Here is a 20,728-nt window from a genome sequence, read left to right on the forward strand (position 1 = left end):
TGTTCCGTGCTCGCCCCCCCCCCCCAATCCTCCCGCTTGGGGGGGGTTCTGGGTGGGGGGTTAAACCCCCCCCCCCCCCCCCACCCCCCCCCCACCATTCATCCTGGATTGGAGGGGTTGGTGTGTGGGGTTATGCTTCCCTGACCTTTTTGGTTTGATGTCAGAGTTTATCTGATTTTTCCAGGTACCAAATGAATGCCAAGCCTTGTCAGCTGTGTTCACTGGGATCTCTTGCTCTCCTGAAACTTTATTTTGCCCCTGGGTGTGGGTGTGACTTGCTGAAGTTGATAAGCTGCTTTTTACATGCTTTAAAGTCTTTGTTGTCTAGGATTTTGATAGTGAAGGAATGGTGACGTATTTCTAATGCAGGATGGTTTGGGGTTTGGATGAGTGCTCTGTTAGATTAATCACATGGTTGTGAGGTCCACATTCTTAACTACTGTCTGGATGGATACCTTTCTTTTGAATTCCCTGTTAGGATTGTGTGACCGTTATGCTCTCTTCAAACCCTCTTAAATGATTTGAAAACTCCTGTTTCACATGGCCTTTCAACCTTCCCTTCCTAGAGGAAATGCCAGGAGAAATTAATAGGTTGGAAATTCTGTGTTTTTTGCTGTTGGGTTCTACAATTTGGTGAGAATAGAAAAGGTGGGTTGATGGCCTGTCTCCAGGATCATTTTTTTTGTCCACGCTGGTCTCTGAGGGGTTAATAATGCCAGTTAGTTGCAGACAAGTAACCGAGGTAAACTCAGACTGATCGCCAAGTAAATCAGCTCACTGGGTTGCCTTGCAGAGCTGATCTCACTTATTATACCTTAACTCTGCTGAACAAGAGCCTCTAATTCTTATCTTGGAAATCTAGAGTTCCCAAAACCAGGATGTGGTGTGATTTACTTGTTTCAGTAAAACTCATAGGAAGATTCCAAATGCTAGAAGATATGGTTAGGCCAGGTGGTGATTGTTTGTTTGGCTAGTACCAACAGGATGGGCCGAATAGCCTTTTTCTGCCCTGTCAGCTGTCTATGACTAAGAAGTTTTTGTATTTCTGTGACACAAATGAAGCATTTCCTCCAAGGTAGTCTCCATTGCAAGATAGGAAATGAGACCAGATTTGTGCATGCTAAGATCCCTCGCACAAGAATTTCATTATGGCCAGGAAACCTTTTTATTGTGCTAGGTCCTTGGTTTAACATTTCACCTGAAAGATGGTGTCACTGAATGCAGCACTCCCTGATTACTGCACTTGGACCATTGACTGATTTTTATATTCAAAGATGTGGAGAGGGACTGGAAGCACATTCTCCTGACAGAAGTTAGGACACTATCCATGAAGTCATAACTGGCCTTGCTGAAAAACCCAACCAAAAGTAGGAATTCCACCAAGTTCGCAAGGTTTGAAGTGCTGATGCCCAAGGAGACCTTGTTCATAAGTTACTGATCACAAGCAGGTACAGCAAGTAATTGTGACAGTAATAGTATGTTCGCCTTTATAACAAGATTATTAGATTACAGGAGTAAAGGTGCCTGCCTTGCTATAATTATATAGAGCTGTGATGAGACTTTACCTTAACTGTTTGTGTACAGTTTTTGTCTCCTTTATTGAAGAAAGGATATACACAAAGGGAGTGCAATGGAGGGTCACAGGACAGATTCCTAGGATGTTGAGATTATCCTGTGAGGAGAGTTTGAGGAGACTGGATGAGTATGCTCTGGAGTTTAGAAGAATGAAAGGTGAAACTTAGAAAATCCTTAGATGGATGAACAGAATAGATGCAAAAAGGATGTTTCCCCAGACTCTAGGGTCTAATCCAGGGAAAGGTGTCTCAGACTAAGGGACAGTTCATTGAGAACGGAGGGATGGGCAATGAATGCTGTCCCAACCAGCAATGCTCACATAATAAGTGAATAAAATAACTCCATGCACAAATCGATAGATTTCTAAATATTAAAGATGTTGCAGATGATATGTAACTTGCAGGAAAATGGTGTTGGTGTAGTAAATCAGCCATGATCTAGACCAATAATGGAGCAAGCTTTAAAGGCTTCATGGCCAATCTACCTATTTTGTCTATTCTTAATCATAGAAAGGTTATCGCACAGAGTCCATTCAGTCCTTTGTGTCCATACCAGCTCCCTGGAAGAGCATATTAGTCTGTGGCACTCCACCATCCTTTCCCCATAGCACTGTAAACCTTGCCCCTTCAAGTGCATATCTGGTCATCTTATGAAAAACGTTATTGAATCTGTCTCCACCATACTCTTAGTGTCTCCCAGATCCTGACCACTTGTTGTGTAAGAAAGCTTTCCTTCATACACATTAGGAGCTGATGTGGGTCACTTGGCTTCTTGAAGCTATTTCACTGTTTGCTTTCTCTTAAATTGCATCATTCTCCTCCAATTCAATGTTTGCAGGGTTTGAATCATATGCAGTATTTGAAATTTTGCTCAACGCAGCAAAGTCAACAACCCTAATATGTCAAAAGCAGTAGTTGGGGACTGACCCTGGGAATTCCCACCATGAGCCACTTTCCAAGACACAATAGAACTGTTCACCATTACACCCTGTTTACTGTCACTCAGCTGAACTTGTATCCATTTTTCTGTGATAACAGCGTGGAGCTAGAGGAATACAGCATCAGAGGAACAGGAAAGCTGATGTTTTGGGTCAGGACCCTTCTTCAGAAATGGCGGAGGGGAAGGGAGCTGGGAAATAAATAGAGGAGGGGTGGGGTTGGGGAAGGTAGGTGGGATGGTGATAGGTGAGTGCAGGTAGGCAGTGGTGGGGATTGGTCAGTGAGGTGGGAGGAGCGGATAGGTGGGAGAGAAGACGAACAGGTTGTGTCAGGTCAAGGAGGCGGGGATAAGAGGGAGGGTTGGTCATGGGATGAGGCCGGAGTGTGGGGAAATTTTAAACTGGTAAAAGCCATGTTTAGACCATTGGGCTGTAGGCTCCTGAGGCGGAATATGAGGTGCTGCTGCTCCTCCAGGTTGTGGGTGGTATCATTGTGATGCTGGAGGAGGCCCAGGATGGACACGTTGTCCAGGGGGTGGGAGGGGGTGTTTAAGTGGTTCGAGACTGGAAGGTGTTGTCGTTTCTCGCGAACAGAGTGCAGGTGCTCTACAAAGCAGTCTCCGAGCCTCCGCTTGGTCTCCCCAATGTAGAGGAGGCCACATACTATCTCCATTTATCTGTGGCCTGTTTTATTCCATGGGCATCAACTTTGCTGACCGGCCCGTGTTTTGTAGCACTTTATGAAATGCCTTTTTGAAGCCTGTGTAGCTATCGACCCTGTTTGTCACCTCTTTAAAACCTCAAATGATAAGTAAATGTACAATAAAATCAAAATTGCTGGAAATGCTCATTGGGTCAGGTAGCATCTCTGGAGAAAGAGTTAATGTTTTATCAGAACCAAACTCAATTTGCCTTTGACAAATCATGCCAGCGTTCCTAATTTATCCACAGTCTCCTGAATGTGTTAATTTTGTGCTGGATTATTGTTTCTCATAGCTTTCCCACCTCCAGTGTTAAGATAACTGACCAGTAACTGCAGGACTTCCCTTTAAGTCCCTTTTGAGCAAGGGTGTAGCGTTTACAGTTCTCCAGTCCTTTGGCAACACCCCTGTATCTACAGAGGGTTGGAAGATTATTGCAACTGTCTGCAATTTCCTTTACTTCCCTCCTTGATTGTGAACATACCTAGTCCTGGTAAATGACTTCTAATACTTCCTCTTCATCAGTTTTAGCCTGTTTTGTCACAACTGCCTTCTCTTTCACTCTTACTCTCTGGCAGCATTTCTTTTCCTTTGTAAAGAATGACAAGTGTCCTACCTATGCCCTTGAACTCAGTCACTAACTTTTTGGTCACTCTTTCGGTCTTCGTGAGCCCATCCCTCTTGTTTTTGTTAGCTGCTAGTCTTGTGTTGACCCTCTGCTTTAAAGATGTAAAAAGGAAGAGAGAGGCCAAAGGCCCCTTAGAGAATAAGCCTGGGGAAATAATGGGGAAGCAGAAAATAGCAGAAGGGTTCAATAAATCCTTTGTATCAGGCATCGTTTTTCACACGAGAAGACACGAATAGCATTCTGAAGTTACTAAATATTCAAGAGGCAAAAGGTCAGGAAGTAAATACATTAACTACCATTGGAGAAAAAGTGTGAGTGAAATAAATGGAGCTAAAGATCAGTATGTTCCCTGGACCTGATGAAAATATTCAAGGAAGTAGCTGCAGAGATAATGAATTTGCTGGTAGTAATCTCTTAGGAATCCTTAGATTCTGGAGAAGTCCCAAAGGATTGGAAAAATGTCAATATAACGCCGCTCTTTATAAAGGGAAGGAGACAAAAACACAGTGACTATAGGCCAGTTAGCTTAACATCTTGCTATTGGGAAAATGTTAGTGTCTGTTAGAAAGGATAGAATGGCAGAGCATTTATAAGTGCATAATATGACCAAGCAGAGTTGGCATGGTGTCACAAAGGGAAATTATGCCTGACAGATTCATTACAATTCTTTGAGGATGTAACAGGCAAGATAGATACTGGACGCATTTGGACTTTGACAAGGCATTTAGGTATCACACCTTAGACTACTTGAGATAAGAGCTTGTGGTCTTGGAGGGAGTATATTAACATGGATAGAGGATTGGCTAATTAATAGACAGTGTTTGAATAAGGGGGGCATTTTCAGGGTGGTAACTGGTGGTGTGCTGCAGGAATCAGTGTTGGGACCACAATTATTCACGACATATTAATGACTTGGATGAGGAAAGTGAATGTTTTATCTTTATTATTGTACGATAATAGGTGGGAAGGCAAATCGTAAGGGTGACTGCAGAGGGACATAGACAGGTTAAGTGAATGGGCAAAAGTTTGGCAGATGGAATATCATGTGGGAAAATGTTAAGTTATGCACTTTGGCAGAAGAGAGCAACTGAATATCATTTAAATGGAGAAGGACTGCAGACAGCTGCAGCACAAAGGGATTTTGGAGATTTTGAAAGTGGGGGTGGGTCTCTTATTAAAATTATATAAGCCATTAGCCAAGGTAACTAGAATGAGAGGATTTTAAGCCCCTTATGTAAGGACGGTATATTGACATAGTCCAGCAAATGTTCACTGTACTGATAGCAGGTTTGGAAGGACTGTCTTGTGAGGAGAGGTTGAGTGGATTGAGTCTGTATTCACTGGAGTTTAAATTAATGAAAAGTAACCTTATTGAATCATGCACAATTCTTGGAGGACTTGACAGATTAGATGTGGAGAGGTTGTTTCTCCCCTGTGGGACCAGAGGGCATTATCTCAGAATAAGGAGTTGCCCTTTTAAGTGAGAGCTGAAAAGGAATGTCTTCTGAGGGCAGTAAATATGTGAAAATCTTTACCGCAGAGGGTTGTTGAGGCTGCGTTGTTAATTATATTCAAGGCTGAGACAGACTTGTAATCAGTAAGGGAATTGAGAGTTATGGGGAAAAGGCAGGAAGGTGGAATTGAGGATTATCTGATCAGCCATGATCTCTGAATGGTATGGTGGAGTAGACTCTGGGCTGAATGGCCTATTCTGCTGCTATATCTTTATGATCTCTGTCCCTCTTCTTTGCTTTCTTAGCTCCCTGTGAATGTTATGTAGAAAGCCTGCTTTGGAAGTAGGCTGTCTAGCAGCCCTGGGCTGCCTGGTCCCACCCTTGTCACCTATTTTGGGGGTAGATAGAAAAGTGAAGCCATGATCAGATGAGCTGTGAATTTTAGCAAATAGCAGAGCAGGCTGGTGGGGCTGACTGGCCTATTCCTAGTTCTTGTTTTAACTCCTTTGTGAAATGACCTATCTAGTCATTTGCACCCAAATCAGAATGCTGCAGATCTGAAATTGGAAATCTGAAACAAAAGCAGAAAATGCTGGAAATATTCAGCTGGTTCAACACTGCAGATTAATGACCTTTCATCAGAACCTGTAGTGTTTGGAGTATTTTTTTTCATTAAAGCTATTCACTGCCACCTCCTTTGAAGGCATTCTGGGGTGGGCCATAAATACCAGCCTTGTCACCAGTGTCCACATCATATGAACGATAAAAAGGCAGGCTTTGTTTTCCTGATAAATTTACGGTTTTTCTTTTGGTTTTTGACCAAAAGAGAGACTAGCTCTCTGGATTTCTTATTCAGGATAGGCAATGGCCTAATGGTATTATTGCTTGTTAATCCAGAGATTCAGGTCGTGTTCTGGGGACCTGGGTTCAAATCCTGGCACAGTAGCTGGTGGAATTTGAATTCAATAAATATCTGGAATTAAAGGGTCTAATGATGACCGTGAACCCATTGTCAATTGTAAGGAAAAACTCATCTGGTTCACTAATGTCCTTTAGGGAAGGAAACTGCCATCCCTGCCTGGTGTGGCCTCAGTCCCACAGCAATGTGGTTGACACTTAACTTGCCTCTGGGCAATACATGCTGGCTTTGCCAGAGACACCCTCTTCCTTTGAATGTGTAACTAAAACAGTTTTTGGATCCTGATAGTATCATTTGTTAAACCAAGGGCAATTTTAAGACCTGCTGTGAAAACAATGCTGCACAGTGCCTTGTGAAGTAGAAAATTGGGATTTTTCAAGCTACATCAGAGACTTGAGCCCCACAACCTGGGCTGGTGCTCCCAGAGCTGCATTATAGTCAGAGGTTGACAGCATGGAAAGAGTGGATAAGGCTTACAGGACACTTACCTTTATCAATTCTACAGATTCTAAGAGTGTGGAAGTTATGTTGGAGCTGTACAGGACTTTGGAGTACTGTGTGCAGTTCTGGTCACTGCACAATAGTAAAATGGGATTAGACAGGAGCGGGTGCTGAGGAGATTCGCCAAGATATGAATTCACCAGGGAATAGAGTTTAGCTATGAAGAGAGGCTTAAGGAAAAATATGGAAAAGTTTCAGATTTTTTTTAATCATTTGAATTTATTAATTTTCTCACTTATGAAGTATAATTAAATTCTGCCAACTGTCCTGGTGGGATTTGAACTGCTGCGGCCCCACAGCTTCAGCCTGTGCCTCTGAATCACAAGTATAGTGACGTTACCACTCAGCCTCTTTTTTTTTCTCTCACTCTCCCCTCCCATTGCACCTCTTCCCCAACCCCCCCATCCTCCCCCGACACCCCATCAGTTAACATGAGTTAAGGTAGGGCCTAGGGCTGTGTTGATGTTCAGTGTTCCCGGTATTTTCTTTGCTGCTGTGAGGAACCTTGAGGTCTAAGTGCGGCAGTGATCTCTGGAACAGGAGGCCAGTACCGATTGCATTGCGCAGATCATCAGAGCGGCTGTGTGTCGGGAAATGTCATTGATTTGTTTTTGTTGTGTTAATGAATGCTGATGGAAGGTGTTTGTGATATGGAGCCTGAATACTCCAGTGTTCATGTTTTACATTTTTCCCTTTCCCTGTGTCCAGGATCGTGAGGAAGGAAAACCACTGCTTATCCCTGTAGCCAACGCTGCCAGCAAATCATCAGGTGGCACTGAACCCAACTATCGCAGTATTCCTTCTTCCCGTTTCCCAGATGAACAAGCTCTCCTTAACACTATTCTCAGCAAAACAGCACAGTGAGTACTGACCTTCTAGTGAGTGAGTCAGCACACTGCAAGTATGTGTGGCCCTGAGGGAGAAAGCAAATGCATAAATCTATCTGCTTTGGGTGAGGGCCTCGGTTTCCATTTCCAGTCTGTTCCAAGTTCACCAATAACAACTTTTTCAGCATTCGGCCCCAGTCCCCCTTTCCTTGATTTTCCAGAAGATTGGCTATGATCCCTGACTGTACTGGGTAGTTTTTTAAAAAAAAAACCATCCCCCCCCCCCCCCCCCCCCCCCCCCCCAACTCCCATGAGTGGCCCAACAGCTGTTTGCATTTACTGGCCTTTGGATTAACCACTTGGCCAAGGTTATAGGGAGCTGTCAGCAATTTGTACTCTCTCCAGTCTGCACCCCTCACGTGTCGTTACCAGATCCCTGCCTGGATCCTCTGTTTGTCTGTGCCAATGACAGGTGTTTGGCCCATGACACAACTGCTCTGCTATTTCTTGCTCTTGCCTCCCTCCTTAAACAAGAAAAACTGCAGATAGTTGGTTTGGCATTGCACAACTTGAGTATTACTGATCAAACACCTGTTTAGTTGAGGTTTTTATCTTGCATTCATCAGGGCACTTTGCAAGAAATAACAGTTAAAAAGGTAAATATTTATACCTGTGAGAGGAGACTGCTGATTGGCAAGTGGACTCTGATAAAAGTTTTGCTGTAGAGGATATGGCTGTTAGATGATGACTGAGTTTACTACCAAGCATTGTTTTAATTTTATACTAGACAGTTGAATTTGGTCAATGTAACTCTGACAGCAAGAGTCAGCTGGAAATCCAGTGGTATTACTCCAAACGCTGTACCAAAATGTCTAATGTAATCACCAAAATTGGTCAGTTTTTCTCTCCCTATTAGTAGAACAAAAGACTTCTATCAGGTTTCTTCAATAAACACAATAACAACGTGCATTTCAAGAAGAAATGTAATCTTAGGATAACCAGCAAAACCGGTTATCAAATAAACTGCTTAGGATGATAGGCAGGATTATATGATATCCCCCTTATTGCAAACTCGGGTTTAGATAGCAATTGGACAAGAGAAGACAACACAACACAGCTCTGCAGTATGTTATAGGTGGGAAAAATAGACAAAAATGAAACAATACCCAGTAAGTTAAGGGTTTGAATGCAGAAAATAGAATGTGTTTCTAACACTTTTGAAGTGAACCAGGGAATGACTGTCAACTGTTTTGTTAAACTGAAACAGGTACAGTATGAGTACATGTTTTCTCTGTCTGCAGAGAAGGCCCTGTGTTGTATGTAACTTCCAGCATACACGTGCTGCACTGAACTTGACAGGCAATCCTAAATTGGTTCAGTGTAATATGTTGCACATTCTGGACTACATTTGCTAAATAATCCTGTTGCAGAATCATATGTAGCATTAGATACTGCTTTGAGTTTTGCAGCATGGGCTGGCTAAGCGTGATTGGTACCTTGCCTGTTGAAAATTGTTTGCTTGTTTGACATATTCCTCCAGTGTCTGGCACGCACTTTGCATTTCATTGCTTTTTGTTTCCAGGTTTTGATGATCGTATTTTTCCAATTGTATCCATACACTGACTCAAGGATCAGAGAGACCTTTATCTTGCCCTCAATGCAACTGGTTGAGGTTTATTTCCTTGCCCTTCCGGTTATTCCTCTGTTTGGTCCTAACCTAGCACTCTCCTGAAATCACAACAGCTGGCAGAGATGGAGTATGGTGGTAATACCACCGGATCAGCGATCCAGAGGCCTAGGCCAATGCTCTGGGGACGTGGGTTTGAATCCCACCATGACAGCTGGTGAAATGGTAAATTCAGTTTAATCTGCAGTTGAAAAGATAACAGGCATGGTGACCATAAACAGACTAAAAACCTTTTTAAAGGTTTTAGGTTTTTAAATAACCTTTTAGAAACCTTATCTTATGTGAACCCTGACTGAAGTTATGCCCTCTGGTCCTAGTCCCACCCACAGGGGAAATAACCTTTCTGTATCTACCTTGTCAAGACCCCTAAGAATCTTGTAGTTTCTGCAAGGTCTTCCCTCATTTTTCTAACTGCAACACATACAGGCCCAATCTACTCAACCTATCCTCATAAGAAAATCCCTCCACAGCTGGCATCAATGTGGTAGACCTTTTCTGGATTGTCTGTAATGTCAGTATGTATTTCTTTCGAGAAGGGGATCAAAACTATTCACAATATTCTAGGTGTGGTCTAATTAGTGTCTGTGTAGTTTTAACAAGCCTTTTCAATTTTCAAATAAAGACCCACAGTCCATTAGCTATCCCTATTACCTATTGAACTTGCATGCTAGCATTTTGTGCAGCTACAGCGTGGGGTTAAATAGAGATTCTAACTTCCTCCACACTGTTCGCATCAACCACTACCAGGACAAGCATAACAACGGCTTAGATAAAGAGTAAAGCTGCCTCTGCTCATTTAAACTGAAAGTAAAGCTGCCGCTACTCTCTTCCCCATCAAACATTCCCCAGGGCCGGTACAGCGTGTAGCTAGATAGAATAAGGTGAACGTCAAGCTCCTCCTACGCTGTCTCTGTCAAACACTCCCAGGACAGGTACGGCATTGGGTTAGATACAGCTCCCTCTACTTTTTTAAACCGAAAGTAAAATTATCTTTTTGTATTGTTCCCATTGAATGCTCCCAGGGCAGGAACAGTATGGGGATAGGTACAGATTTAAAGCTTTCTCTACTAAACTAATGCTGAAAGTAAAGCTCCTTCGTTGTTCCCATTAAACACTCCCTGGACAGATACAGCTTTTTCTAAATATACTTGACTTCAGCCTCTTGTGTCCAACGTCCAAGTAATGTTTCTGTTGGAGATGCAACAATTGTGAAGGTCACTTTGTGTTGAATTCTGGACACATTAAATGTAACTCTATTGATCCAATCCCATTGAGTGAAAAGCTGTCCAATCAGTCACTGAGGCACTGGAGAAGGTCAATAGAGAATGAGCATCCAAGATGCCAGACTGAAAAGGAAGTTGTTAAATGAGGAATTAAAATGACCAGAAAAATTGACCAAGTTGATAGGCTTTCCTTGGGAAAAGGCAAGGCTTGGAAGAGAATTTTCAGATGACAAGGCTGTTCCCTTGGAAAGGTGTAGAGACGATGTTAATGTTTGTGGTAGAAAATGCATGTAAAGTAACAAAGACTGCCCAAGACTGCAAGAAATTAGAGTTGTGAATGTGGCCCAGTTCATCATGAAAACCAGTGTTCCTTCCACTGACTCTGTCCACACTTCCCACTGCCTCGGGAAAGCAGCCAACATAATCAAAGATTCCTACCATCCCAGTTATACTCTCTTCCATAAGGCAGAAGATGTAAAAGTTTAAACACCTGTACCAACAGATTGAAGAACAGCTTCTTTCCTGCTGTTGTCAGACTTATGACTGGACCTCTCATGTGCGGTTTGATCTTTCTCTGCCTCTTCTCTGTAGCTGTAACACTGTATTCTGCATTGTGTTTTATTACCCTGATGTAATTATGTAAGGTATGATTTGTCTGGATACCGCGCAGGACAATACTTTTCACTGTATCTCGGTATGTGTGGCAATAATAAATCAAATCAAACCAAACATTAACTGATCTGTCTGGATCAGGGCCAGTGTACCTCTTTGAAAGAACTATCTAATTAACACTCTCTTTAAGCCTATATGTACTGTCCAGTATGTACCTAGTTCACTTTTGAAAGCTGTTATTAATTCTGCTTCCAGTCTCAATCCGGGCAGGTTGCGAGTGTTCCCATTTGCAACCAGACAGTTAAATATATTTTTCTTTACCACCCGTGTTCCTCTACCAATTATCTTATTTCTGCTAATTGATCAATCGCAGATAGTTAGCGTCACTTGGCATTAGCAGTGGATGTCACAAGCAGTACAGATTTGGCCTGAAAAGAAAAGTGGATGCAAAACAAACCCCACACACTTGTTATTGTTTTTAACCAACACAGACTTGATGGAACAAAAACAGAAGTTGCTGGAAAAGCTCAGCAGGTCTGGCAGCATCTGTGAAGGAAATAAAGAGTTAACATTTCGGGTCTGGTCACCCTTCCTCAGAACTTAGACTTGATGGGCTGAAGGGCCCTTTTCTGGGCTGTAGACCTCTGTGACTCCCTCTATTTACCAACCCTCCCTATTTAATAAATATAAAGCAGTCACTCATGAATATAAATGGGAATTCAGGAGAAACATCCCCACTCGGAGTGGGGAGGATGTGGTTGGTGTGTATAGTGTAGATGTATTTAAAGTGAAGCTGAACAAAATACAAGGAAGAACAAAATGGAAAGGTAGGCTAATGGTGGCAGAAGACCGATATAGAGCATCAATGTCGTCATGGGCTAGTTGGGCTGAATGGCTTATGCTGTGCAAATTCTATTTATTCTCGCTGACTATTTACTCCTTATCTGGGTGTCCTTTGGGATTTCAGGAGTATTTGTCCAAGTTTTTACGTTCCATCCCTCGCTTCCTTTCTGAAAGGGGCAGGGATGGGTGAGAGGTTGGGTGGAGGTGTTAAGGTTCCTGTGAAGCTGCTATGTAGATGGCATCAATTGGTCACTTCCCGCATGTGTGTGTATTTTTCTTTTGCATCTGCGTTTCTGTTCAGGCCATTTAACTAAAGAGCATGCACGAGATGTTCAGAAGCAAGAACGAACACAGTTCCCTGCTGCAGCTTGCTAATGTACTTGTTGTTCCACCCCCAGTAACATCATCGATGTGTCGGCAGCAGATTCCCAGGGAATGGAGCAGCACGAGTACATGGATCGCGCACGACAGTACAGGTGAGGGACAGCTGCTTACCTTAAAGAGCCACAAGTGAACAGACTCTCGTTTGGCCAAATATAGCAGCCACGTTAGACTTGTGATGTATACTGGGCGGGATTTGTTTTGAATTTGCTGCTGGTTATGCTTTATTTGAAATAGCTTGAGAACCCCACTGTTGCTTGTTGAAATAGAAGCTGTTGGAACATTTACATCCAATTTAAAGGGGAGATATCTGAGAATTTCAAGTTTGACATAAGGGCAGAAGTGGGCCAATCAGCCCATCAAATTTGCTTTGCTAGTCAGTGACAACATGGCTGATTTGATAAACCTCAACTCCACATTCCTGCTGTTTCTCCCATATGTCTTGATTCCCTTACTGATTAAGTCTGTCTATCTCAGCTTTGAATATACTTCATGATCCTTGACAGCCCTCTGTGGAATTCTTTACTGCAGATTCATTACTCTTTGAGAGAAGAAATTCCTACTGATCTGTCTTGAATATGCAACCCCTTATTCTCGTCCTAGACTCTCCCACAAGGGGAACCCGCATCTCCCCAGTCAAGTCCCCTAAGAATCATATATTGCAATGAAGTCACCTCTCATTCTTCTAAACTCCCAAATTACTCAACCTCTCCTCATAAGAGAGTCCCTGCACACCCGAGGTCAATCTAGTGAATGTTCTGTCTCCAATGCCAGTGTATCTTTCCTTAGATAAGGGATCCAAAACTGTCACAGTATTACAAGTGTGGTCTGAGTCGTGCCTTGAAAAATTTTAGCAAGACTTGCCTATGTTTATACTCCCTTCCCTTTGAAATAAAAGCCAACATTCCATTTGCTTTCGCTATTACCTATTGAACTTGTACACTAGCTTTATGCACAATGACTTCCAGATGCTGTAGCTTTCTGCACTACTTTCCATTTAAGTAATATTGACTCCTCCATTCTTCATGCCAAAGTGCATAGCCTCATATTTTCCCACATCATATTCCTTCTGCCAACTTTTTGCCTACTCACGTTGCCTATATTCCTCTGTGAAGGGCTGAATGGCTGCTTCCCACTCCTATATTCTGTTTCTATGTCATCTTCCTGACTTGTAAGGAGTTGTTGAAGGTTGATGTTACCTGCAGAGTTAGGGAATCAATTAATGTAAGACAGTCACAAATAATTCCAATAGGAACTCGGGAAAAATTTATCTAGAGAGTGGTGAGAATTGGATGTCCCAGCCAGGTGGTTAATCTAACGTGCAGCAACTTCTACAAGTGCCACTCCAAGCTCCATATCATCCTGATTTAGAATTATGTCACCATTCCTTTGCTGTCCAAGTTAAAATCTGGAACACACAAGAATGCAGCTCATCTCCAATTTTGTTTCCAGGGTAGTCAGGGGTGGTCAATAAATCTAGACCAGCCAGCGATGCCCGAATTTCAAGAATGATGTCCTTTTAAGATTGTAATGCAAATTCCTGCACGCTAAATTTCCCTGTAACTTGCCTGATAACTGATGAATTCCAACAGAACTAGTGGGATACTTTGTGACTAATGAGTTATAATCTGGATCATGCTACCTCAAAAGGTAGCAGTAACCGATTCAATAATCCCATTTCAAAAGGGCACAGGAGAAATTTGTGAAGGCAAACAGTTTCCATAGGTTGAAGTGTTGGGATCCAAATTATTAAACAGTTTCTTCAAGCAGTTGGCACAGGTGTAATGGCCTGAGTATGTTTTGATGTGGGGATTAATTATAACTCCCTGCATTGATTATTTGTTTCAGCACAAGGTTAGCAATGATCAGTGGATCGACACAGTGTAAGCGAGTCACCTCCCTGCCAACGTTGACCAACCAACCACACCAAGTTCTGGCCAGTGAACCTGTACCCCCTTCAGACATTCAGCAGGTATGTGACACTGGCTTTGGTTGCAGGGTTTGGGTGAGAGGTAGTGTTATGGGGAAAGGGGCAAGGAGCCAGGAGTGGCTCAGTTACCTTCATGTGTTAATCACTTTGAGACACGAGGTTGGCCGAGGTTTGCAAGGGAGGCTCTCTGGCTGGTGGTGTTTGGGGAGCAGGAGCATGTGTGTTCTGGAGTAACTTATTCTTTTGTAAGGAGTGGTGGGAAGACCCCTTTCCCTTTTAACAGCTGACGGCCTCCTCTTTAGTGGTCTGGGAATGGGCCCGTTTACAAAGTGAGTATTGAGATCACTGCATTAAACAGTGAGTTGGAGGTGGGGCAGGAATTCTGGTTTGAATTTAGTCAAAAACAGTCTGTTTACTTCTAGACTGCAGTAAAGTAATTCCGGGGTATTGATCCAGCACAGTGATGGAGTGGAGTGTGGCTGATGTGAAAAAAATCAATCCCAGTCACTCATTGCAGTGTGGCTTAATGAAGGGTGAAGGGAAAATGCCAGGAGCAGCATCACGTGTTCCTAAATATGAGGTGCCAAACCCGCAAAGCTACAAAACAGGACCACTTGCGCACCAGGCAGCATAAGCTACAAGTGATAGGATTATGTGATCTCAGTGATCAAAGTTCTGCAATCCTGCCACATCCAGCCTTGAATGGCAGTGAACAACTAAAACAGCTAACAGGAGGAGCATATGCAAATGTCCCCATCTTCCATGATGGAAGAGTCCAGCACGTCCGTGCAAAAGATAAGGCTTAAGCATTCGCAGCAGTCTTCAGCCAGAAGTGCCGAGAGGGTGATCTATCTCTGCTTCTGCCATTACAAATGCCGGTCTTTATTCAAATAGAACAAAGAACAGCAAATGCTGGAGATCTAAAACAGAAATTGCTAAAGAAACTCCTCAGATAGGCAATGGTCTACTGGTATTATCGTGAGACTATTAATCCAGAGACTCAGATAATGTTCTGGGGACCTGGATTTAAATCCCACCATGGCAGATGGAGAATTTGAATTCATGAATAATCTGGAAATGAGAGTCTAATGATCACTGTGAAACCACTGTTTATTGTTAGGAAAAACCCATCTGGTTCACTAATGTCCTTTTAGGGAAAGAAATCTGCCATCCTTGCCTAGTCAGGCCTACATGTGACTTCAAACCCACAACAATGTAGCTGACTCTTAACTGCCCTCTGCGCAATTAGCGTTGTGCAATAAATGCTGGCCTAGCCAGTGATGCCCACGTCCCGTGCATGGATAAAAAAAGGTCAGACTGCATCTGTGGGGAGAGAAAGAGTTAACATGACAAGTCAAACTTGTCATCAGAACTGTTCATCTTCAGCTGCTTCATCAGTGACCTTTCCTTCTTCCATAATGTCAGAAATGGGATGTTTGCTGATGATTGCATGATATTCAGCACCATTCAAAGAACAAAGAAAATTACAGCACAGGAACAGGCCCTTTGGCCCTCCAAGCCTGTGCCGATCCAGATCCTCTGTCTAAACCTGTCGCCTATTTTCCAAGGATCTGTATCCCTCTGTTCCCTGCCCATTCATGTACCTGTCTAGATACGTCTTATATGACGCTATCGTGCCCGCCTCTACCACCTCTGCTGGCAACGCATTCCAGCCACCCACCACCGTCTGCGTAAAGAACTTTCCACGCATGTCTCCCTTAAACTTTCCCCTCTCACCTTGAAATCGTGACCCCTAGTAATTGAGTCCCCCACTCTGGGGAAAAAGCTTCTTGCTATCCACCCTGTCTATATCTGTCGTGATTTTGTAGACCTCAATCCGGTCCCCCCTCAACCTCCGTCTTTCTAATGTAAATAATCCTCATCTACTCAACCTCTCTTCATAGCTAGCGCCCTCCATACCAGGCAACATCCTGGTGAACCTCCTCTGCACCCTCTCCAAAGCATCCACATCCTTTTGATAATGTGGTGACCAGAACTGTACGCAGTATTCCAAATGTGGTCGAACCAAAGTCCTATACAACTGTAACATTCACAAGCCTTCAGATGCTGAAGTGGTCCATGTTCAAATGTGACAAGATGTGGACAGTATCCAGGTTTAGGCTGACAATTAGTAACATTGACACCAGGCAATCATCATCACTGCCAAGAGAGAATTCCTCCCTGACATTCAATGGCATCACCATCATTGAATATCTCAGTATCAGCACCCTTGGGGGTTTCCATTGACCAGAAACTGGATTTGCCATGTGAATAGTGGTTACAAGAGCAGATCAGAGGCTAGGAATTCTGTAGCAAGTAATCGGCTCATGATTCACCAAAGCCTAGCCACCATCTACAAGGCAGGAGTATGGTGGAATACTCCCCACTTGCCTGAATAGTGCAGCTCCACCAACACTCAAAGTTTGGCATCATTCAGAACAAAACAGCTGCTTGATTTTCACTGTATTCACCACTGATGCACAGTAGCAACAGTGTATACCATCTACCGGATGCTTTGCAGAAACTCGAGAATCCATTGACAGCACTGTCCAAACCTGTGACCTTTACTACTCAGACAAAAGCAGCAGATACATGGGAATACCACCACCCACAAGTTCCCCTCCAAGCCACTCCTCCTACTGACTTGGAAATATATTGTCATTCCTTCAGTGTTGCTGGATCATATTCCCTCATTAACAGCGTTGTGGATATTCCAACACCTCAAGGACTGTATTGGTTCAAGGTGGTTCATCTCGAGGGCAGTTAGAGATGGGAAATTAATGCTGGTGTTTGAATGATGTCTTTGTGGGTGTGTCCTGTATTTTGAATTGTTCTTTTCAATTTCCTCTTTCTCCTATCTCAGATTTCTAAAATCGCTGCCTATGCATCAAGTGCTCTTTCCCAGATCAAAGTGGATGCCAAGGAAGAACTTGTGGTGCAATTTGCGATCCCCTGATAACCTGACCTGTGCCGGATATGGTTCTGTGAAGACTTTAACATTGGGACTAACTATCCAAAGACAGCCCTAGAGACACCTTTGATGCCAGTGGGCATCTGCTCCCATAAATCACGCCCAGTTTTTTTAATGAAGCTCCTTGTGCTGTAAATTTAGCTGATTTGATTTTTCAAGATTGTGTGTTTTCTTTTGAGTAAGATCTTTAGGTGGTTTATGACGTGGGGAGAATTTGAGAAACACAGTTTACCTTCTTCTAACCATACTCTCTTTAATTTGATTTCTGCTACTCACTGACACTGTATAATCTTCACCCTGAGGGATAGTGGGCATTTCCTTTATTAAGCATTGCACCTGACATTAACCCTTTGTTCCCTGAAATACATCCTTCTATCATGAGATGTCCTTTGGCCTATTTTCCTGTGTTGAAGTACTATTTTTAAGTTCTAATAATGGCCATTTCTGGAGAAAAACTGGTGAACTGTTGGTCATGAATATGTTTGGAGTTGATTTTCTTTTTATAAATGTTTGACCCTGGAGTGGGAATGGGTTCAGTGCATGTGTTGTGCTCAGGTTGTTGAGGCAAATGTTACTAATGTGCTAATGCAGGGACTAACCTGTCTACTGCTACCACTCTTGCTTATTTGCTTAAAGGAAAATGTCGCTCGGGTTCATGGGGGTTTGGAAGCAGATTTTAACAAATTAGTTGTCTGTTGGTGTTACTGTCTCCACGTTGCCCCAAGTGAGTTTTATCTGATGAGTTTATTTCATCTTAGCTATGGGATAAGGGATCAACGTTGTCTCTTTCCTTCTCCCGACCTCACCAACTGAGAGGTCAGGTGATTGGAGAGAGATGGTGTTGGTTCGTGGGCAGGCTTTCCACAATGAACACCTTCTGTTGATTTATCACCACCAAAACCTCATCCCAGAGCTATGCAGGCAACAACTAAATGCCACAAACTTGGTGGGAAGCTATCAGAAGCTGAACTTGGGGACGTTTTTCTGAGGGTTGCTGATGTTACACGCTTGCTCACCATCTGTTCTCACTGAAGTCCTGATGGCAATTACAAACTTGCATCCAAATGTCATCCAAAAATCATCAGCTTGCCCCATTCACACTAATTAATTAGCTGTGAATCCAAACCTTCTCCTTGGAGTTTGATAAAAATGAGTAGATGATGTCTTTTAGGGGCTTACAGGTTTTAAAAAAAAAAAAAAAAAAATCCTGCTGAGGTGATTGTGTTTAAATCTTCCATAAGACAATACACATCTGGCTGGCTGATGGCCTACAGATGTGTGAACCTAATCTTTTTCTTCCCTGGAATTCTATTGAAAATAATTATTATTTTAACTAATTTTAATTTAGTTTGGAAGAAGATTTTTCACGGATCCAGAAACCAGGCTTTAACTGTTTGCTCTCTGTGGTTTCTGGGAGAGAATCACTGTTTTGGAAGGTATTTTTAATTTACTGGATCAATTGCTTACCTGATTTACTTTAAATCTTTATGGCAATTCAAGTCTTCGGAAATTGCGGTGACAAATATAGCACTGTTACACGGCTACTGCTCATCCCCAAATCCCATTTTGTTTCCCTTCACTTTGACAATGAGGTATAAATTAGATTTGTACCAGTGTTTGATTATGTGGGTGTTATGCCCTATTTACTCACCACATCCCTTTATTATGTCACATGGCATACCACTTACTGCCAATCATTCTTATTTTTATTTCTTTCTCTCACCTGCCCCATTTCCACAGATTGGCTAAAATCCAGGCATTTTAATTTACAGTTGACCCAGGATCCAAGTCGTAAACAGCTTATGGCTCAACTTCTGTCAGGGGTGGGGCGGTGTTAGTTTTTCCTTGCAGTGTTACCGTTCTAACGGTTCCTGCTGATGGTGGATGCTGTGGATGGAAGGGTATGTGAAATTCAGTTGTTCACTGTCGTGACTGAAACTCTTTCTAGAAACTCTTACAATTCACATACTGAGAGATGTTCAGTTCAAACTGTCCTCTACTTGAGTCACTTCCTGCAGGATAGCACACTTTTGGTCCAATTGGGTTAACAATTTGAATTCAAACCAGATTCAGGTAACAGCCCTTTACTTGAAGATTCTTCTCCCCCACCCCTTCCCCTCACCTGTATCCTCAGTCATTTCCAGCTGTTTAATCTTTTGGGCTATCACTTTCTCATTTCCACATTATCCCTCCCTCTCTAACTGAGGAACTCATTCACACTTCAACTGACCTCCACACCGGGGATGGTCTGTTTGCATCGTGTTTTAGGCAAAAAAAACTTTATAAAGTGGAACTTAAGATTTTCTTTTCTCTGCCCGCAGTGCAGATATTGTCTGTGTAAAATACAGCAGCTCATGCAGTAAAATCTACGTGTCTCCTATTGATTTCATGATGGAAATGATGTGATTTTTTAAAATGGGAATAAAATCAGATTTGACCCTGTGCTTAACTCCTAGTGAACCCTTTCTGCAATCGCCTTGTCTCTTCCTCCTTTTAGCGAAACAATCATTAGGTTTCTTGGAAACCAGCCTCCGCTATTGTACCAGCAACTGAGCCTGGTTCCTTGAGGAGTTATCTGATCACAGCCACTTGTGGCAGACAGACTTTTGTTTTTGCTGTTGACCCAGGAGTTTAGAGAATCATACACTGGGAGGTTTCCTGCCTTCTCTGTGGTGATGTGGGCTGACATTAGGCTTGGGATTCATGTGTCGTGTACTTTACTGTTGCATATCCTGATGATTCCCGCTTTGTCCAGTAAACATCCAGTTCAGTGAGGTACCAGAGCTTGTGGAACTGTGCACTCCCATTGCCTGCCTCCCTTCCTGTCTAGGTCAGTTTGCTGGAGGAATGGGGGAGAAGTGGAGCAGGGTGCAGCAATTGTCACCACAGCATCTATTGAACAAATGGAAGTATGAGTTTGGTGTGGCTGGTATGTTGAGAAAAATGTGCTGAATTCAACCTGTTTGGATTGAACTGAAATAAACTTTCCAAGTATGTCATAATTTTAATTTTTTACTCTTTTCATGGCATTCACTGGCAAGGCCAACATTCAGCTCATCCCTAACTAGCCTTGAACTGAGTAACTTCCTCTACTGTTCCAAAGGACAGTTAAGGGTCAACCACATTTTTGTTTCTCTATTCATTTGTGGGATTTAAGTGTCACTGGCTGGCCAGCATTTCTTGCCCATCCCTAATTGCCCTTGAGTAGGTGGTGATGAGCTGCCTTTTTGAATCGCTGCAGTCCACCTGCTGTGGGTTGGCCCACAATGCCCTTAAGGAGGGAATTCCAGGATTTTGACCCAGCGACACTGAAGGAACGGCAATATTTCCAAGTCAGGATGGTGAGCCTCTCAGAGGAGAACTTGGAGGTGGTGAAGTTCCCATATATCTGATGCCCTTCCACTTCTACATGGAAGTGGTTGTGGGTTTGGAAGGTGCTGTCAAACGCATGAGTCACATGTAGGCCAGACCCCACAAGGACAGCAGATTTCCTTTCCTATACAACATTATTGAACAAGGTGGCTTTTAGAAAAATCAAT

The 20,728-nt window shown here is 42.9% G+C and overlaps 1 protein-coding gene across 1 annotated transcript in view; it reads left to right on the top strand.

Moving 5' to 3' along the window:
* The window catches only part of lamtor1 (late endosomal/lysosomal adaptor, MAPK and MTOR activator 1), a 20,932-nt gene extending 741 nt beyond the window's left edge, over positions 1 to 20,191 (top strand). The window contains exons 2-5 of the mRNA XM_048598514.1: positions 7,424 to 7,575; positions 12,306 to 12,383; positions 14,137 to 14,260; positions 17,082 to 20,191. Coding sequence (XP_048454471.1) covers positions 7,424 to 7,575; positions 12,306 to 12,383; positions 14,137 to 14,260; positions 17,082 to 17,174 — 447 coding nt within the window. The 3' untranslated portion in view covers positions 17,175 to 20,191. The remainder of the gene's footprint in view (positions 1 to 7,423; positions 7,576 to 12,305; positions 12,384 to 14,136; positions 14,261 to 17,081) is intronic.
* The last annotated feature ends 537 nt before the right edge of the window (positions 20,192 to 20,728 follow it).

The sequence above is a fragment of the Rhincodon typus genome, chromosome 6 (genome assembly GCF_021869965.1).
Source record: "Rhincodon typus isolate 14 chromosome 6, sRhiTyp1.1, whole genome shotgun sequence".
Taxonomy (NCBI): Eukaryota; Metazoa; Chordata; class Chondrichthyes; order Orectolobiformes; family Rhincodontidae; genus Rhincodon; species Rhincodon typus.